The 19,508-nt window shown below is 43.8% G+C and overlaps 1 protein-coding gene across 7 annotated transcripts in view; it reads right to left on the bottom strand.

The window, feature by feature from the left end:
• RYR1 (ryanodine receptor 1) overlaps window positions 1-19,508 on the bottom strand; it is a 117,857-nt gene that overhangs the window by 26,943 nt on the left and 71,406 nt on the right. For 4 of the 7 annotated variants that reach the window (XM_066581966.1, XM_066581963.1, XM_066581964.1 and 1 more), the window contains exons 63-82: window positions 19,228-19,466; window positions 18,851-18,932; window positions 18,632-18,762; window positions 18,231-18,551; window positions 17,843-18,083; window positions 17,119-17,206; window positions 16,370-16,462; window positions 15,816-15,830; window positions 11,852-12,022; window positions 11,690-11,749; window positions 10,398-10,532; window positions 9,753-9,865; window positions 8,450-8,546; window positions 7,337-7,443; window positions 7,189-7,240; window positions 6,076-6,150; window positions 5,455-5,554; window positions 5,274-5,353; window positions 5,036-5,112; window positions 4,642-4,715 (exon numbers count right to left, since the gene is read on the bottom strand). In XM_066581966.1, coding sequence (XP_066438063.1) covers window positions 4,642-4,715; window positions 5,036-5,112; window positions 5,274-5,353; window positions 5,455-5,554; window positions 6,076-6,150; window positions 7,189-7,240; window positions 7,337-7,443; window positions 8,450-8,546; window positions 9,753-9,865; window positions 10,398-10,532; window positions 11,690-11,749; window positions 11,852-12,022; window positions 15,816-15,830; window positions 16,370-16,462; window positions 17,119-17,206; window positions 17,843-18,083; window positions 18,231-18,551; window positions 18,632-18,762; window positions 18,851-18,932; window positions 19,228-19,466 — 2,351 coding nt within the window. The remainder of the gene's footprint in view (window positions 1-4,641; window positions 4,716-5,035; window positions 5,113-5,273; window positions 5,354-5,454; window positions 5,555-6,075; window positions 6,151-7,188; window positions 7,241-7,336; window positions 7,444-8,449; window positions 8,547-9,752; window positions 9,866-10,397; window positions 10,533-11,689; window positions 11,750-11,851; window positions 12,023-15,815; window positions 15,831-16,369; window positions 16,463-17,118; window positions 17,207-17,842; window positions 18,084-18,230; window positions 18,552-18,631; window positions 18,763-18,850; window positions 18,933-19,227; window positions 19,467-19,508) is intronic. The other 3 variants (XM_066581967.1, XM_066581965.1, XM_066581962.1) reach the window with 1 other exon arrangement.

Genomic DNA, 19,508 nt, shown 5'->3' on the forward strand with positions numbered 1-19,508 from the left:
AAGAGCGTCTCTTGCTCTGAGGAGCCTGTCCTGTATTACAGACAACCTGTATATTTGATGGACTCTACGGAATGTTTAATTTTCCCTGGGGTGACGTTGCAGGGAATTTAAACACTTCAGACCCTTTTGCACAATTATCGTGCCAGTGATCGTTAGGCCGAGAGGTTTTGCACGATAATTGTTGGGTGTAAACGCGTGCAGTGACCGAACAATCAATGATAAATCCTTAGATTATCGCTGATCACACTTTCATGCGGACATAAAAATCATCATTTGTCTGCTGGAAATCCTTTGGTATAAACAGGCGTTATAACGATTTGCTGAATAGAAAGAAACGGCAGAAGGGTTAACTAGAGGCATGTTATGTCCCAATGGACGATCAAAACTACCCAATTATTGTGCATGCTGAGCGGTGGATATACTGTCGCTACTTCATGGCTCGTTGTTTGCTCGTTCCAATTCATCTTGCAGTGTAAAAGGGCCAGCTATCCCCACAGATTGCAGCTGATTACTGGAGGCCTCAATAGGGTCACGCTTTGTGATCAGCTTACAGTCAAGAGGACTTCTAGACATTGTCCAAAGCAGAGATTCACTTTAGGGCATTGGCCAAAAGAGCCGTGCCCCCCTCAGATGCCCTCTAGTAGCCAAAGTCGGCAGTCGTTGACTCATTCTATACAGTCTATCTGCCTAGATGACACATATAACCCTGCAATATAACCAAAACTCCCATAGATATTGCCGTCTGCTTTCTGGCTCCTTACTATGATTGTCGGCTGCAGGTTTTCCACAGTAGAAAATCCGCATTGAATCTGCTGAAAATCTATAGCAAAAAACCCCCACATTGTGTATCTCGGTCCTATGCGCATTTACGCATGCATTTGTGCCGCAGATTTGCGCGCTGTGTATTTGCGCACACAAGTGTATTTTTTATTGTACTTTTTGTGCACGCCAAAAAACACGCATCGATGCTCTCAGCCATTGAAATGGCCAATTAGTGTAATTAGTTCTATATCTTGTATTTCCCTGTGCAAATCCGCAGCATAACTTGAGATGCTGCAGAATTCATATGTACACTGCAGGACAATCGCTGCACAGATTTCATGTGGATCTTTGGCAATGAATGAGGATCTAGAGATGAGCGAGCATACTCATTAAGGGACAATACTCAAGCGAGTAATGTCCTTTTCCAGTACCTGCCTGCTCGTCAGAAAAGATTCGGGTTCCGGAGGGGGGCGGCGGGGGAGAGCAGGGGGAACAGGAGGAGGAACTCTCTGTCTCTCTCTTCCCCCCGCGCCCCCCCCCCTGCTCATTCCCACAACCCACTGATCACCCCTGCCGGCACCCGAATCTTTCTGACGAGCAGGCAGGTACTCAAAAAGGACGATACTCGCTCGAGTATTGTCCCTTAACGAGTATGCTCGCTCATCTCTATTTAAATCACATCCACTTTGCTGAATGTTGTATATTCTGCGTACAGACAGGGAATGTTCACACGTCAGATGTGCCGCAGACTTTTCAGTAACAATTTCTACCTCTAAAAAGCTTGTTGCAAACTGTATCTTTCTGCTGCGGTTTTGTTGCAGATCTGCATACAGATGCGGAACTCCGATGTAGAAGCGCGTGTTGAGGCATCAAAAAGTGACAAGTCAGCACAGACAAGGCTAAATCCGCGTGCGGCTCCACACAAACACCGCAGAAAGACGGCTCCGCACAAACGGCTCCGCACAAACACCGCAGAAAGACGGCTCCGCACAAACGGCTCCGCACAAACGGCTCCACACAAACACCACAGAAAGACGGCTCCACACAAACGGCTCCGCACAAACGGCTCCACACAAACATCACGGCAGAAAGACGGCTCCACACAAACGGCTCCGCACAAACATCGCAGCAGAAGGACGGCTCCGCACAAACACCGCAGAAAGACGGCTCCGCACAAACGGCTCCACACAAACGGCTCCACACAAACATCGCGGCAGAAGGACGGCTCCACACAAACACCGCAGAAAGACGGCTCCGCACAAACGGCTCCGCACAAACACCGCAGAAAGACGGCTCCGCACAAACGGCTCCGCACAAACGGCTCCACACAAACACCACAGAAAGACGGCTCCACACAAACGGCTCCGCACAAACGGCTCCACACAAACATCACGGCAGAAAGACGGCTCCACACAAACGGCTCCGCACAAACATCGCAGCAGAAGGACGGCTCCGCACAAACACCGCAGAAAGACGGCTCCGCACAAACGGCTCCACACAAACGGCTCCACACAAACATCGCGGCAGAAGGACGGCTCCACACAAACGGCTCCACACAAACATCGCGGCAGAAGGACGGCTCCGCACAAACGGCTCCACACAAACATCGCGGCAGAAGGACGGCTCCGCACAAACGGCTCCACACAAACACCACAGAAAGACGGCTCCACACGAACGGCTCCGCACAAACATCGCGACAGAAAGACGGCTCCGCACAAACACCGCAGAAAGACGGCTCCACACAAACGGCTCCACACAAACATCGCGGCAGAAGGACGGCTCCACACAAACACCACAGAAAGACGGCTCCACACAAACGGCTCCACACAAACATCGCGGCAGAAGGACGGCTCCACACAAACATCACGGCAGAAAGACGGCTCCACACAAACATCACGGCAGAAAGACGGCTCCACACAAACGGCTCCACACAAACATCGCGGCAGAAGGACGGCTCCACACAAACACCACAGAAAGACGGCTCCACACAAACACCACAGAAAGACGGCTCCACACAAACGGCTCCACACAAACATCGCGGCAGAAGGACGGCTCCACACAAACACCACAGAAAGACGGCTCCACACAAACGGCTCCGCACAAACATCGCGGCAGAAGGACGGCTCCACACAAACACCGCAGAAAGACGGCTCCACACAAACGGCTCCACACAAACACCACAGAAAGACGGCTCCACACAAACGGCTCCACACAAACATCGCGGCAGAAGGACGGCTCCACACAAACACCACAGAAAGACGGCTCCACACAAACACCGCAGAAAGACGGCTCCACACAAACGGCTCCACACAAACACCACAGAAAGACGGCTCCACACAAACGGCTCCGCACAAACATCGCGGCAGAAGGACGGCTCCACACAAACGGCTCCGCACAAACATCGCGGCAGAAGGACGGCTCCACACAAACACCACAGAAAGACGGCTCCACACAAACGGCTCCGCACAAACATCGCGGCAGAAGGACGGCTCCACACAAACGGCTCCGCACAAACATCGCGGCAGAAGGACGGCTCCGCACAAACGGCTCCACACAAACATCGCGGCAGAAAGACGGCTCCACACAAACGGCTCCACACAAACGGCTCCACACAAACACCGCAGAAAGACGGCTCCACACAAACGGCTCCACACAAACGGCTCCACACAAACATCACAGAAAGACGGCTCCACACAAACATCACGGCAGAAAGACGGCTCCGCACAAACATCGCGGCAGAAGGACGGCTCCGCACAAACGGCTCCACACAAACATCGCGGCAGAAGGACGGCTCCACACAAACGGCTCCACACAAACGGCTCCACACAAACACCGCAGAAAGACGGCTCCACACAAACACCACAGAAAGATGGCTCCGCACAAACACCACACAAACGGCTCCACACGAACGGCTCCACACAAACACCACAGAAAGACGGCTCCGCACAAACGGCTCCACACAAACGGCTACATACAAACATCGCGGCAGAAGGACGGCTCCACACAAACGGCTCCACACAGACGGCTCCGGACAAACACCGCGGCAGAAGGACGCGTTGTTGGTGCCGTTTTTAGAGGCAGAATTTGTCTTTGAAATTTCCACTGCAAATTCGCTGTCTGAACCGAACCATAACGTTTACTTCTGTATCCGGGCACCAAAACAACAAGAGACCATTACAGGATTTCTATTCTCAGAATGTTCTTTTTGGGTCGTTAGGTTTTCTTTTAAGATTCAAAGACAAAGTCTAACCAACAGTTTGTATAACTCTACATTACAGAAGTATAGAGACTGGAAAAATAAACAAGAGAAGATCCAGATCACCCGCTACCGTAAACAATATGAGCGCGGACATACCTGACCAAAACTAAGTAGAAGAAGCAATAGGAAGGTCCGGCTCAGCTAAAATTAGGAAAAAATATTTAAACAAAATTTCATGAAGCCGTCATTAGGAAGATCACCATATAAAAACATACTTACTGATGCGTTTCTGGCACTGACACCCTCATTTGTGGCTACGATGAAGGGTGGGGGGTGGCACCAGAAACGCGTCAGATTACGTTTTTGTATGGTCTTCTTTTCGTAAGAAAAGCGTTGTTTAATGATGACTTAATGCAGTTTAGTTTTTAATATGTTTTCCAAACTTCTGGATGAACTGGAGCTCCTTATTGCATCAGTATAGAGACTTTCACAAGAGCTAGGACTCGGGGGGGGGGGGTAAATTCTAGATCTAGTAGATTCAACATGAATTTTCTATAAATATCATATTTTGGCCAGCCTCGGCCAGGTTGACAAGTCAATGCTTAGAAAATCTTTCCAGGGTGATCACATGAATCGTGACACATGGTTCAACCATATACCAAATTTGTGGTGTTACTCACTTGTACCCTCTTCTGTCACCATGCCAAGTCCTTCTGCTTTATTCTGGCGCTCAAAAGCATTCAAGTCCAGGACACTACATTAAAAAAAAAGAGATGGACCTCTGGGCTTCTCCGTATATATACTTAAGTCATGACGTAAGATTATTTTGTGCCATACTACAAAATATAAACCAATCTGAAAGATGGATTCAGAACTAACTTTATGATTGAAGTCTATGGCATCTACATGATGGACCTTTCAGGCTCAAAGAAAGTGGTGGGGGGGTTAAAATAGCTGATGATGCAGTAAAGAGTGTCAAGTACTACCACTAAAGGGCAAAGTCAAGGCGGTCTTTTGCCTCATGGAGCTAGACAGTAAGCGTTGCCCTTTGGACCTGAATGGACAGTTCCTCACCTGCAGGTTTGCATTAGAGCCTGCACGCTCTGGAAAAAGCCAACCTCCCTCTTTTCCTTTAGGTAATCCAGCATTTTCTATAGAAAGACATATAAAACATGAAAAGTGCAAACAATCTAACTCATTCTAATAAGCCATGTGATCTATGTTCATCCCTCCATGACCCGGAACATGCTGGCTAATCTTTACTATTTAGCCACTTTAAGCAGACGTATTAACACTTAGCTATATCTCCTACCTGCTGAACCTCAACGTTACCCCCGTTGAGGATAGAAATTCCAAGCTTAAGCGTAGAGGAGACCATAGCTCCAGGTTCACCTATGTACACATGGGCAGAGTGAGAAAAGGACTTGACCAAAGACATAGAAAATCTGCATATGTCAGAAGAGATCATTTCTTTTTGCCATGAGTGTCCACACCTTTACAGGCACTAATCATCTGTAGGACCATCTCAGCAGCACCACGATTATGGAGTCGGGACTGCTGGTACAATAACTTCTGCTTCTCCATCTCTTTCTCCTGTGAATAAAACAAATAACCAGCTCTGAACAATGGCCATGGAACATAGTATGTTAGGCTGAAAAAAGACCAATGTCCATGCAGTTCAGCCCGTTTCCACCCCCACTTTTTGATCCAGAGGTACACAAAAAGACCCCAATGAGGCAGAAGCCAATTTACCCAAAAATTCCTTTCCAACTCCATAATGGCAGTCAGAATAATCCTTGGAGCAATTTTTGAATAGTTCCTACCTGACTCCAAGACCAGCAGCCAGAAGATACCCGGATCAGCAACCCTTCTGGTTATTTAATGTCTATATCCTGTAATGTCACAGTGCTCTTAAAAGACGTCTAGTCCCTCTTAAACTCCTCTATGGATTTTGCCATCACCACGTCCTCAGGCAGAGAGTTCCATAGTCTCACTGCTCTATTCTGCTCTACTCAACAATGTGTCGACCTTCATAGTTGGGTAGAACAGATTAGTAAAAGGTCCACAAAATCCAGAAGTTGAGCACAGAAATTATATTAATATTGAAGAATTACCTCAAATGTGAGTTCAGCTTCTTCTTCTCCTTCCCCGACAGCTTCTTCTTCAGCTTCTTCCTCCATGTGACAACTCTGGGTGGCATAGGGGTAAATTATATATTTTACTAAAACAGCTAAATTTGGGTTCAGAAGAAACGTTGTATGAAGCTGTAAGCTCCTTGTCTTCGTCTCCTGCTGCTCATTGTTTACAGTTCTGCATTATGATATATAGATTATAGGGGGTTGGTAATTGGTCACCCTAATTAGGGCAAGGAGTGGCGAGGTACAGAGGACACCGGATGGACAGGAACAGTGCAAGCAGATGGGGCATCAGAGCTCAAACTAAATGTTTCAAACTCGGATGTTTTATCTGGGTATTGCTGGAGGGAAGTCGCCGTACCCCATGTAGAGGAGGGCCCTGTGCAATTGCAATTTTTGTCTTCCCTTTCATCTGACCTCCTAAACTGTCTTGCTCCAGATCCAATGCGATATAAAATCAATTCATTTGATACCTTTAAAAAGAGCCACTCTGGTAAACTATTTTTTCCACTCTTTATGTCACTGGTTCCCCAGAATATATAAGTCGGCTAGTGTTACCTTGGGTAATTACTCCTTTCTATCTGAAACTTTTGCAGTCCTTCTCCTCAGGCGGTCATGTGATCTCAATTCTGACTAGCTGAAGTTTATCTGGGTGTATGTGTTCTCAAACTAGTCAGTTTTGCAGTGAGCATAATCCTTGTGATGGACCCTACCACACATGTTCTTCATAGGGGAGCACAGACACACTTATCACAGTTACTGCGAGTGATCATCAGTAAAAGAGAGGATAGTTCAGCCTCCTGACTACATAGTTTTGGTCTGTAGACATTTAGAAGAATAAAGCAGGTAATGATTCTAAAACTGTCCTCTCTGCAAGGTAGAGATGGTACAACCTCTAGATGATCATTTAATACTGCGCTGCTGCATCATGGGAGTGACAGCACAGAATTGTGAAAGTGAAAGCAGCATCAAGTATCAGACAGGGTGCTGCACTGCATGGAAGTGACTGCAATGTACAGAGGAGACCTCCATCAGGTGAGGGTGCAGGGATGGAAAATTGTGTTTTTGTGGAGTGGCCCTTTAACAATTTACCTTTGCCATGATATCTGCGTAGGCCATGTATAGGTAGTCTTCATCCAGTTTGCTGTAGAAGAATGGATGACAGGAGGAGTTTACCTTTTTTATATTGTAATTGCTTAAGACCACCATATTCTACTGAGCGTCTCATCACAATACTTACGTTTTCTCTGTCAAGGCAGTCCTGCTGAAATGAAGGATAAGTTGATGCAGAGGGTCTGGTTTCTTCTCTTCTTCTTCCTCTTCTTCTTCCTCTGCCTCACTAGATTTCTGAGGAATAACCATATAAGATAAATAGATTGATATATAGATCAAGTGAAAGATGGATAAATGTGAACAGATACATATAGGATGAGGACGCCTAGAGGAGATAAAAGCCAGGCCCTATCCCGGAGCTGCGTGGCACCACCACACTCCTAAACACCAGCAGCAGGAGGTCCTGGGGCACCTGTCCTATTTTAATGACAAGTATATTTTACACTTTGTGGCCCCCATGGAGACTATGTATCTGTTCTAGTTCTCACCACGCATTAATATGGGGACAAGAACAAGTTCAAAATGGCTCCCTCTACCCAGCTAAGCTTCTATGCTACATATGCTCATTGGTGGTACTCACTGAATCAACTTTGTATAAAAATATAAATGCCTATTACCTGTATATTACCCTGTATGTATCTCGAATCCATGTAACGCCCCCCATCATTGCATAAATATCAAGCTTTACTACACTGCAGTACTCTCAAGCACTGCTGTGTCTTATACTGGAGCCTTAAAGGGGTTATCCAGCACTGAAAGATTGATTATCTATCCTCAGTATAGGTCATCAATAGTTGGTCATTGGGAGCCTGCCGCCCAGGACCCTGGACAATCAGTTGTTAGCTGGACTGCTGTTTCAGTGTACAGAGCAGGAAGCAGACAGCTCCATACACTTTAGAGTGGCCCGGCATGGCATTGCAGGGACAGCTAACAATGAAGTGAACAGGAGCTGTGCCTGCAATAACATGCCTGGCCACTGCAAAGTGCATGGAGCAAAGAGCTTTCAGTTCCATACACCAAAATAGAAGCCCTGCAAAGAACTGATCAGCTGGGGTCTTCTGCAGTGGATCATAGCTGACTTACTATTGATAACCTGTCCTGAGAACAGATCATCAGTATTTCAGATCTGGACAACCTGTTTAAATAGGATAAGAAATACAAAGTATTGATTATTATTTTATGAATATGTGCAAATAAAACATTTTTCATTTATATTAAAACTTTTTACTATGCTACTTACAGCCAAGTCGTCAATCATCCGGTCCTCAAAGTCATGAGCCTCACTCATAATCCAGGAATGCTTATAAGCTTCCAAAAACATGTTACAAGCGCGATGTCTGCAAACAGGAATGAAAACATGCAAAGTTATTATGTCAGTCAACTATATGTCTATGCAGGTGATTCTGTACCATGAAAACAGAGCTAGATCTGCTATAGATGCATATTAAAGGGGATCTGTCAGCTAGTACACACTGTCCAATCTGCAGGCATGATGTTATAGAGCAGGAGGAGCTGAGCAGAATGTATATAGTTTTATGGGGAAAGATTTGGTGTAACTTGTACTTTATTCATTTTTTATCTCTGCTCATTCTGAGCTGAACAGTCCAATGGGCGGAGCTAGCAGTGACTGACAGCCTATCCCTGCACGTACAATCATACACAGATAGCTCCGCCCACTGGACTGGTCAGCTAAGAATTTGCAGAGATATAAATGAATAAAGTACAAGTTACACCAAATCTTTCCCCATAAAAGTATATATTAATCTGCTCAACTCCTCCTACTCTATAACATCATGCCTGCAGAATGGACACCATGTTCAGCTGACAGATTCCCTTTAAGACATTAATCACCACAAACTGTAGGACTTAAAGGGGTTGTCTCGCGGCAGCAAGTGGGGTTCAGCACTTCTGTATGGCCATATTAATGCACTTTGTAATATACATCGTGCATTAAATATGAGCCATACAGAAGTTATTCACTTACCCCCTCCGTTGCTGGCGTCCTCGTCTCCATGGTGCCGTCTAACGCTGTCTTCTCCTTCCATTTAGACACGCTTGCGCTGGTCCAGTCTTCTGCTGCATTCAATGGAGCCGCTCCGGCGTGCTCGCGCCGGAGAGCTGGTCTGTGCATGCGCAGAAGACCTCGGCGGCGCGAGCACGCTGGAGCGGCTCCATTGAACACAGCAGAAGACCGCACAGCGCAAGCGCTTCTAAATGGAAGGGGAAGACAGCGTTAGACGGCACCATGGAGACGAGGACGCCAGCACCGGAGGGGGTAAGTGTATAACTTCTGTATGGCTCATATTTAATGCACGATGTATATTACAAAGTGCATTAATATGGCCATACAGAAGTGTATAACCCCACTTGCTGCCGCGGGACAACCCCTTTAATTGGAATCTTAAAAAAAATTGTTTCAAATATTGTTATTCTGTATTACTACATACATTTGATATTAACATAAATAAAGTGGATTATTAACAATTATTCACAGTCTTCATTATGGAAATATCAGGCAAACCCAGTAATCTATGCGTATTCACCTGGGAATGTTATATAGTGGAGTCATCCTGAAGCAGGCCACTACAGCGCGACGGCGTTGCTTGGAAAGAAGTTTGTGCCACACAGCTTTCTTAGACTTGAAGGGATGTTCAGTCTGGTGAGCAACGGGGACAAGAGACATGTCAATGGGGAAAAGATACAAGACAGCACAAGGAAGGACAACCGAGGAGATTATAAAAGAGACGGGACAATGCCTCTGCGGCACCAGCTATTAGAAGGTAGCTTTTCTTCAAGTCAATGTCTGATCTTCTAACAGGCCTTACAACATTAATGGAAATATAAGCCAAAACCAGAGTCTTCCCCAGAAGGAAAGGATAACCATGTAGAAACTGTTGTCTGTACATGGTTATCTTTTCCTTCTGGAAAAGACTCTGGTTTCGGCTTAGATTCCCAATCACGTTACAAGGCCTGTTAGATGGATGGTCATTGACGTTTAGGGAAGCTACCCTCTAGTAGGTGGTGCTGTAGAGGCATTGTTTCATCTTCCTTTTGCATACCAAGGTTCCCAGAAAGGCATTGCATGACCTATAAGTCTCCTCATGCCTATTTGGCGGTCTCCACAAGGAGAAGCTGTACGCCTCCCAACCTGTAGTATGTATTTTTTGCAAATTCTTGAAGCAGCTTACCAGTTCCAAATGGTAGAGCACAGCCGAGACCTCCTGCACACGTTTCACAATCTTCTCAGGGTTATTAGAGTCTTCTGCTTTACCTGACATTTTGTTATAAAGGGCCATTTGCCAACGCATTGATGAATTCTCACACTGAACAGAGCGAAGAGATAGAATAAAACATGAGCTTAGAAAGAGAAGGAAACCGAGAGCTTGCCTGCTAGGGACTTGTAGAGTGCTTTCACACAGGAGCGATAGTCGTTCAGCGAATGGAGGCGGGGCTAAATGGGGATCTCTTTCGGCCTTCATTCAATGCAAACAGTGACTAGCGACTGCTGAGCGACCTTTGGCTCAGTACCTTCTTTGGTGCCGTGTTTGTATGGGCTGACAGTTGCCCATAATCACTCATTTGCACAATTATTCGGGCATCTACTGGCCCATGTAAAAGTACCCTTAAGGCCTCCTTCCCACGAACGGATTTCCGCCGCGTAATTCGCGGTGAAAATCCGCTGCGTTGCCCGCAGCTATTAGGTTCTATTGAACCTAATAGCACAATGCTCACGATGCGTAATTCCAGCGCGGAATTACGCACCGCGATTTCTCCCGTCCTCACCCGCAGCATGCTCTATTTTCTGCGGGTGAGGACGGGCTGTACGCACTGACGGCTTCCATTGCAGTCAATGGAAGCCGTCCGTTCACGCTATCTCCCGCTGTAACCAGCGGGAGATAGCGTGAAAAAACGCTTTCCCGCCCACCGCCGCGCGTCATCTGACGCCAAATGACGCGGCCGGCCGCGTCACGTGACACGGCCGGCCGCGTCACGTGACACGCTCGGTGACGCGGCGGTGGTGGGCGGTGACGGGCGGTGACGCGGCGGTGGTGGGCGGGGAAGCGATTTCACGCTATCTCCCGCAGGTAAGTATAGGGGCTCTGGGGGGCGCCGTGACGGGCTTCACTGCGTAATATTACGTGGCGGACCCCGTCACGCTCGTGGGAAGGAGGCCTTAATGTTTCTAACACTCCACCAGTAATTATGAGCCATAAAGCTCAGTCCCATACATGTACTAGACAATAGGAAGATGCTTTTAAGGTGACAGTGGGCCTCCTTAACTAGTGGGCATAGGTTGCACAGATGATATGTCTTATAATGCCCTGCCTTGGAGGTATTTTTATGTAATTAGTTTGAATTGGGGGAGCCTAGATCTATTGAAAATACTATTATAAAACATACTGATGGGAACAAGAAAGCTATAAGTAAATGCATCTTAGATCATTCAGTATATTTTAAGACGGGGTCAGAATCCACCCACCTTGCCCTGTAGGTGAAGGTTTCCCTGCAAGAATTCCCTCACTTCTTCATCTGTGTCTTTCTGTAGAGAAATTACAAAATGAGGACAAAGCGTGAAAAAGGTAAATGAAAACAACAATAAGGGCTGAAGACGAGATTGAATGCTTTGCGGGGTCACACCCACCAGAGCGTAGCGTGTCTTGGCTAATGTGATCAGTTCTTGGTCAGTTGGTGAACACATGTTCAACCCAATTGGAAGCATTTTCTTAAGAGTGGCCACAATAAGTGATGTCTGAACAGAGTATCGATCCCCGCGGCGTTTCTTCTTTGTACGTTCCTGGTCAGAGCCACCAGACTAAAGGGGGACAGGAAAGTTAAAACATCTAGACTTGGAATAGAATTACTGGAGATATGCAGTGCATGCAACTCAGCTCAGATGTAAAACTGAAGGAGCATCAAACTCCTTAACAGATAATCAATCCAAAAGGCATCAAAATCTCTTCCATCCAGCCATGAGCTGCAATTTGCCAAATAACTGTTCAGACGATATTTGAAGCTCCTTGAACATAATTTTTCCAAGTACTAAGTTCCAGCCAAAACAAATAGCTCCCCACCAAGCATCACTCGAGGGGGCCTCAATCCTTCCAGATCCGTTGTGTTCAGGGAAGACATCAATTAATGAAATTATAAACTTAATGTCATTAATTAAATACTATTATGTTTAAAATAAGTGGGGTATCCCTGCTAGCGTCATACAATCTATATGATGATAGTCTTCCATATACCAGAGTCTGGCACTAATATTCCCGTAGTTCAGGCCTCCATCACCCTAATCACACTATTCGTGATCATGATACCAATCATATGAATCATATAGCCAATCCTTCTTGCTCAGACAACAGATTAGGCAGCATATATTATATACAGGGGTCTTGTAATACAGTTCAGTGATGGAAAGGGCAGAAATTTTTTACAGAATGATGAAATGAACATTCAGTTGACAAGACGAATGCCGGATTAGGTAGTCTGAGAAGGGAATGCACAGATGTGGGTGAGTACAAATATAGTAGGAGTATGAAGAATGGAAAGTAGTAGTATGTACGACACAAGATTATCATAGACAAGAACTCAGAGACATTCCATAGTTTCCATAATTATTTTTGAAAGACTTGATGGAATATATATATTTAATTACAAAAAAATGTAAAGTTACGAGGCCCTGCAGTTTATATCACCTCTGGGGGATCAATTTTCCAATATGTCTTTCTTGATCAATTGGAGCATTGACTTTCAGAAAGAAAGGAGGGTAAAAACACTTAATTAGAAAATGCTAAGGAATGGCTCTCCTCTCCATTGTAGAAAACATTGAATGGTGTAGAAATATAGAGTAAGGGCAAAAAACACCCACTAACAAATGGGCCTTGTCCCATGATACATCTCCTATGGCCTGTAACTGCCAGAGGGTAAAAAAAAGTTTGGATGTTACTGGAGACATGAAATTTATAGGTGTTGATGATAAGAAAGAAGAGAAGAAACAAGATGGACATGAAGATGAATATTCAGAAGACTCAGCAACAACCTGGATACAGCAGTATGAATTATAGATAGTTTAGCTATATTATATATATTATATTAGAATTAGAGATATGGTGAAGTTGTGAAGATTTGTATGTGGAGGACAGAAAGATGGTTCAGTCCCATGAAAGACACAGCAGTGCATGGCTGTAGAAGACATGAGATACTAGTGGAAGAAGAATAGATAGCGTATAAATATACAGGAAACAAGCAGTAGATACATCGATGACATATAAGATATATCGATAACCAGAGATCAGACTGGAAATAAACGCTGAACACAAAACCAGATCCATCAGCCACTCTCCCATGCATCCGCCTCCACCTGTCCTAAAGCCAAACCCAACGCTAATTAACATAGTTTATTCACTTTTCTATCACATCTCGTTCATCATGTGGTCTACATAGAGATTGGTGGAGGAGCCTTTCAGTTATTAGACTTCTATATGTAATATTATATGTAGGTTATTGGAGTCATCAAGGCTTAATTGTGTTGTGGAATTGTTAGATTTACTGATAGTAATAATTGAATCTACAGGCACATTCTCATGTTTAATAACATGGAGTTACTGGGGTCGTGTAACGGAACAGGGCTGTCGCTTTAGTCCCTAAATAGAAGTTTCCAAGATTCAAATCTCATTCTCATGGCTGCTACTCTAATCCTCTGTGGATTTTCTGTGTGGAAACTGGTAAAGAAAATACTTACGTGTGTATTTACCCTCATTAGTACTATGTGAAGATTAAGTGCAAGGGCGGGTGGGCAGGCGAGGCAGGAAGTCTGTAAGGTTCAGCTTCAGCCAATAACTGTAGAGCACCAAGTGATGTCATAGAGGAGGTGCCATTTTTGGAAGTTCTCCTGCATAGCCCAATAACATGCAGCCATTCTGTTATTTCCTGTGGTGTTAAGGACCTATACTGTACAAAGCATCTTGGAAACTTGAATTTAAGGGATTAAAGTACAAGTATTAACAGCCCTGATTTGATAAATTATCCCACCAGCTCTTTTCCTCGCCTTGCTCTCTGTTGCTACTTTGTTCACTTTTATGGGAGCTACAGAAACAGTGTTCAATTGTCCATTTGGCTGTTTCTGTAAACCTGGCAACCTCGAGCCGCAGCATACAGCCAGGTATTCTCATCTCAGGCATGACTGACTGAAATGTGCATATCCTTATAAGATGTCTAAGACATTTAATTAATGTACTTTTCAGCTATTTGCGCTATCAGCAAACCCTTGGTGCACTTTGATGACATCATTCAGCAAACAGTAGACAAACTATTGTTGGACTAGTAAAACACTGCTGGTGTTTTCATACATTTCTAGTCTTTGTGCACATGGCAGTGTTTTTGTACAGACTAGATTACAAACAGATGTCCATGTTAATTGTTACAAAAACAGATTGTATTTCTCTCTGTTGTGAAAACATTGGCAGAATTTGCATTTTAAATGATAGAAAACAATAAAGAAAACTGCAGAATTCCACATCACCCTCCAAGGCAGGCACAGAAGATCACAATAAAGCAATTGAAAATAGTACATTTCGGAAAGGTGCTGCCTTCCTGCACCTCAGTTGTCACCCACATCTGTGCCCTCACTCTCTGCCAACACATTTTACGTGCCATGTGTTGCTCAGGCAGAAAACACACAGCCTGGAGAGGCTGCCGAGAACATGCAAAATCATCTATCTATCTGACCTCCTTTCACTTTCTTGACCAAAAGAGACTCCTAACACTTACTTCAAGAGAAAGAACTGCCAAACCATCCAGTTTGATCATTCTCAACCCTAACCAATGATCTGTGGACCATAAAGATGTCCGCTCATCAGCTATAAAGGTCTAGGTAGATTAGGTTTGCCCCATAACACTTACTGATCGGCAGTGAGAATTCGTTAAGAGCCTCGTCTCTACAGTCACCACCATACTGGCAACAAGAGTTGGGGACTGTTCTATGGGAAGATGTTCTTTCCTTCAGGGAAGGTGTAGAGTAGACAACCCGAGTAATGCTAATAGTCTTCAGAGTTAGGCCTCTCAGTTTTGTAAATATTGAGATGGACAGCAGATAATGGAGGCCTAGAGAAATTGTTAAACACATGTCACCCAGTAAGCAGATTTATTGGGTTCAGAAAGTGGATTCAACCTTGAGCCATGATGACTATTGAGGTTGGTGAATGTAAAGGAGTGGACCATAAGTGAAGGACTGAAGAAAGACATAATTGCCAATCTGTTTATACTATCAGGCATGACTGGATTGTAAGACCAGAATAAACTCCCAAGACTTATTTGCTACAGCTAGATTACCCTTATAGTTACAATGTTTGCCTATTATCCTACAAGGACTTTCAGGCAGTAAAGTGAAAGGAGTCCTTTACATATTCATCAAGGATCAATCAGATATTCGCTCCAGCCATCTAACTGTAAGAGTGTATAAGCCGATACCAGCAGCGGCCTACACTTCATGGACGGAAATCATATACAAGTGAAAGCAGGACAGACAGACAGAAGGAGCCATGCTTCCCACACAGGCAGAGGGCAACAATGCAGCAGCCCCACCACAAGAAAAGAGGTTGACTGCTGACCTGGCTGTCTCCAGACTACCAAAAGAATAAAGAGAGAAACATATCAATATGTTACAGAATAAACTGGAAATGAAGATCATCTAATAAACAAAAAATAAGGCCAAGTTACGCTGATTTGGGGTAGTCAAATGAATATAATACTAAGGAAATTCATGAGGAAATGTTATAAGAAGCATAACAAACACTAGTAGCACCAAACAGTCTACCAAGAACATCTGGCAAAACTTGATGGATGTTCACGAACTTAGCTTAGTTGTCATCTCGTCCATTGTTGGCTCTTGAATCCTTCACGTTATGAAGAACCTACCTATGTATTCCTGACAAATTGACATAGCTAGAGTTGTCCCCATACAGTCAAGGCGCAGTTACAGATTTGGTGTTACTTGTCCTTGAAAAAATGAGTATGTGGAATGTAGTAAAATGTGGCGCCTCTCTTCATGAGAGTCAAAAACAGAGGACGAGATTCAATATGTTGGAGGACTAACTCTACAATTGTCATTGTGGTCAGAGTTGTCAGAGAAGTATATGGAGAGGCTTCTAAATGGTCAACTCACCTTGGACATTTTGCTTTTGCTGTCTGCGGTGAGGAAGGACATGTTGTTGATTTCGTTCTGCACCACAAAATTCTGTTCCTCTCGTTTAAAGTTCTAGTAAAAAAGGGAAAAATATCTCATTCGTACCATAACTGGTAACACCACCTGAGATCTATTCTGCAAAGGCTTTTCTTTTTCCTACATGGGAGTTAATAGAACACGTTAAACATTCCTTTTGCTCCGTTAAGAATATGTTTGAAAGTTAGTGGGAGTGTCTTGAAGAAAGCAAACTCAAGCATTTGTGCTTCAAGGAAAGAATGATGTGTGTGGTGGCATAGGGTGCTTTAGCTGCCCCTACTGAGGGGGCCACCAGAGTGGGTACTGGAGACTTATAATCACTATGAATTTTAATATGAATTATATAACATGATTAATTACACACTGTACAGTAATTTTTAGATTCATTTATGTGTGGAGTCATTAGTTGGTCAATATACGTTGCTGTTATTTGAGCTCAGTTTTGGGAGGCTTGGTGACATTGTGTAGCACTACTAATCAGAGACTAATTACAAAACAGCATATGTGGTGGCAGCATAGTAAAGCAGTGGGATGTAGGCTCGCTCATATAGTGCTTATATTCATGCACTTTATGGTACGGGTATTTGCACACTGTATGACTGTACATTATAGCATGACGAGAAGGGGTGCCTATACAGGGCATCATTCAATGTAAGGTCAACCCTCAATTCATATTACCATTTTGAACTTACATGGGACTTGGACCAGAAGATGAACACTTCTCCAACCATTCGGAAAAGTTGTTCTGCATCACAGTCAGGTACTGTCAGCCAAGTTGCCCTAGAATAAAAAAAAGTAATGTTTTTGAAAACTCAAGATTCAATAATTCATGTCGCTCTAATATCACTGAAATTGACAATAGTTTGTGCTGGTGGCTCAATTATTTAAGAAGGCAACATTAATCAGTGTTGGCGTTGAGCGAACAGAAATAGTATAACCCTGTTTTGGGTTGAAGTTTGCTAAAAGTTTGGTTTGACGCAAACCAAAACCTCAGGCGGCTTGTCTTGGCTAGATCCACTAACTTCTTCTACTTTTAAATGGAAGGAAAAAGAACAAGGAGATAAAAGAAGGAAGAAGGAAAAGTAATCTTTTTTCTTATTATTTTCCTTTCTCCTTTTTACCTTGTTTTTCATCCTTCTTTTTCCTACTTCCTTTTCCTTCTTTCTTTTTTCTTCCTTTTCTCCATTACATTTCCTTAAAAAACAGCTTACAAGTACTTCGATACAATCCCAGGTGACCGAAGTGTATTATACAGGGCTTTTATGGTTCTTAGGTTTTTTTGTGAAGTTCCAATTTGGTTAGAACAAATTCAGACAGAACTAAACTTTTTGGCCAAATTCCGTGAACCGACTGAACCGAACTTTTCAAAAGTTCCCTCATTAGTGATCAGAGGTCTTTTTCAGTAATTTAATGTACCTGTTGTTGTCCACATAACGGATAAGCAGAGGATATAGCGCATAGAGGTCTCGGCATAAAACAGAGAATTCATCACGAATCAGACTTTCTGAATCTTCAGATTCACTCTTGGCTTCCAAGCGTAGTAGCTCTTCTTCTGCAACAACCTTGCCTGCCCGCTTTTTCAGCTTTTCCATGGTAGGAATGAAATGAGATCGAAGAAGTTCGGGCTTAGCCTTGCTCACTATGGGCTGGGCAAACACTGGTAAAATAAATTGCATGTACATTACAATCTAAGAGTTTCCAGACTATCCTGCTCAAGCAGATAATTAAGATAAAAAGTCTGTAAGAACTGTCTTATCAGTCCATCACTGAAATAAAAAGAAATAGAACAAGCCTTTTAAGATACCTGCAAGTCTCTTCATCCATGAGGCCTCATCTATACCAAGGTTGTTGACAACAATTCGGAGGATGTTTCCCAGAAGAGCATTGAGGTGTTCAGAGGTCACAGTTGTGCAGCAAGGTGAAGAGTCATCTGGGATGTTCTCTGGTCCTCTTTCCCACCAACGAGGAAGATAATTGCACAACATGGGTAATGTTACTTCAATTACATGCGGCATTTCTGTATAACGAGCACCAGACTCTGCTAACATGGATATTTCCTTGGTCAAAGTCTGCAGATCAGGGATGTCTGGACACATTTCTTCAACAGAGTTGGGTAGACCCAAGACTACAGGAAGTTAAAAAAAATATTGTGGAACTGGAATAAGTAGTCCGTAGTGATTTTGACTGAGTTCTTATTATACTTACTGGCACGCTCCCGAGGAGATTTGGTAGTATAAACAGAATAGATATTATACTCATTCAGGTGTGGTTCCAAGAAAGCTACCGGCATTGCAGCGGCAAGTCTGGCCAGGCATTCTCCCAAAGCTGGACGTTGTCTAGCAATAAACACATATGCAAATTTTATATCTAGAAGTTTATTTTTATGATCTGTTATTATATATACAACATGTTGAACGTTCTTACTTTTCAACATAGGGGCTCTTAGTGGTTCCCAAGGAGTAGATGCTGCACAGTGTTCTGTAGCAGGAAACTTGTACGTCATCCACTAAGGTGACAGAAGAAGACATCATGTCGCTGTTATATTATTATATGGGAAAGGTCATTGAGCAAAATGAGGAGATAGATGGACATCAAATACAAAGGTTTAGGTACTTCATAATGTGATGTGTAGTATTGTCAATGATAGAGGACACATAATATAATCTACCAGGCTGGAAATAATATCTGAGGTTTCTTAATTCTCTCCAAAGTATATTTCTCCTAATTTATTGTATTTAACACAAAATTTGTCAGGTTTTATTTTTTTATGACTTTTCTCGAAAGAAAAACTTGTAACTTACATATTACATCATCTCCAAACTGATGTTGTGCAATATGCTCAAACAGTGATGTCAAAACTGGCAGAAGGGCCACCGTTGTGTAATTGATATTCTGGGTCACACCCTTGACCTGAGTACGGGACTGAGAAACCTTTCCAAGTTTCAGGTTTTCAACCATCTTCTCGATGTCTTCGGATGCACCTTCAAAGAAGGAACGTAAACCAGCCTTGACTATCTCTGGGCCGGACTTCATCACTGTCCTATAAGGAAGGTAAATAAAGAGACTTAAGTTCTTGGAATGA

The sequence above is a fragment of the Eleutherodactylus coqui genome, chromosome 10 (genome assembly GCF_035609145.1).
Source record: "Eleutherodactylus coqui strain aEleCoq1 chromosome 10, aEleCoq1.hap1, whole genome shotgun sequence".
Lineage (NCBI taxonomy): Eukaryota > Metazoa > Chordata > Amphibia > Anura > Eleutherodactylidae > Eleutherodactylus > Eleutherodactylus coqui.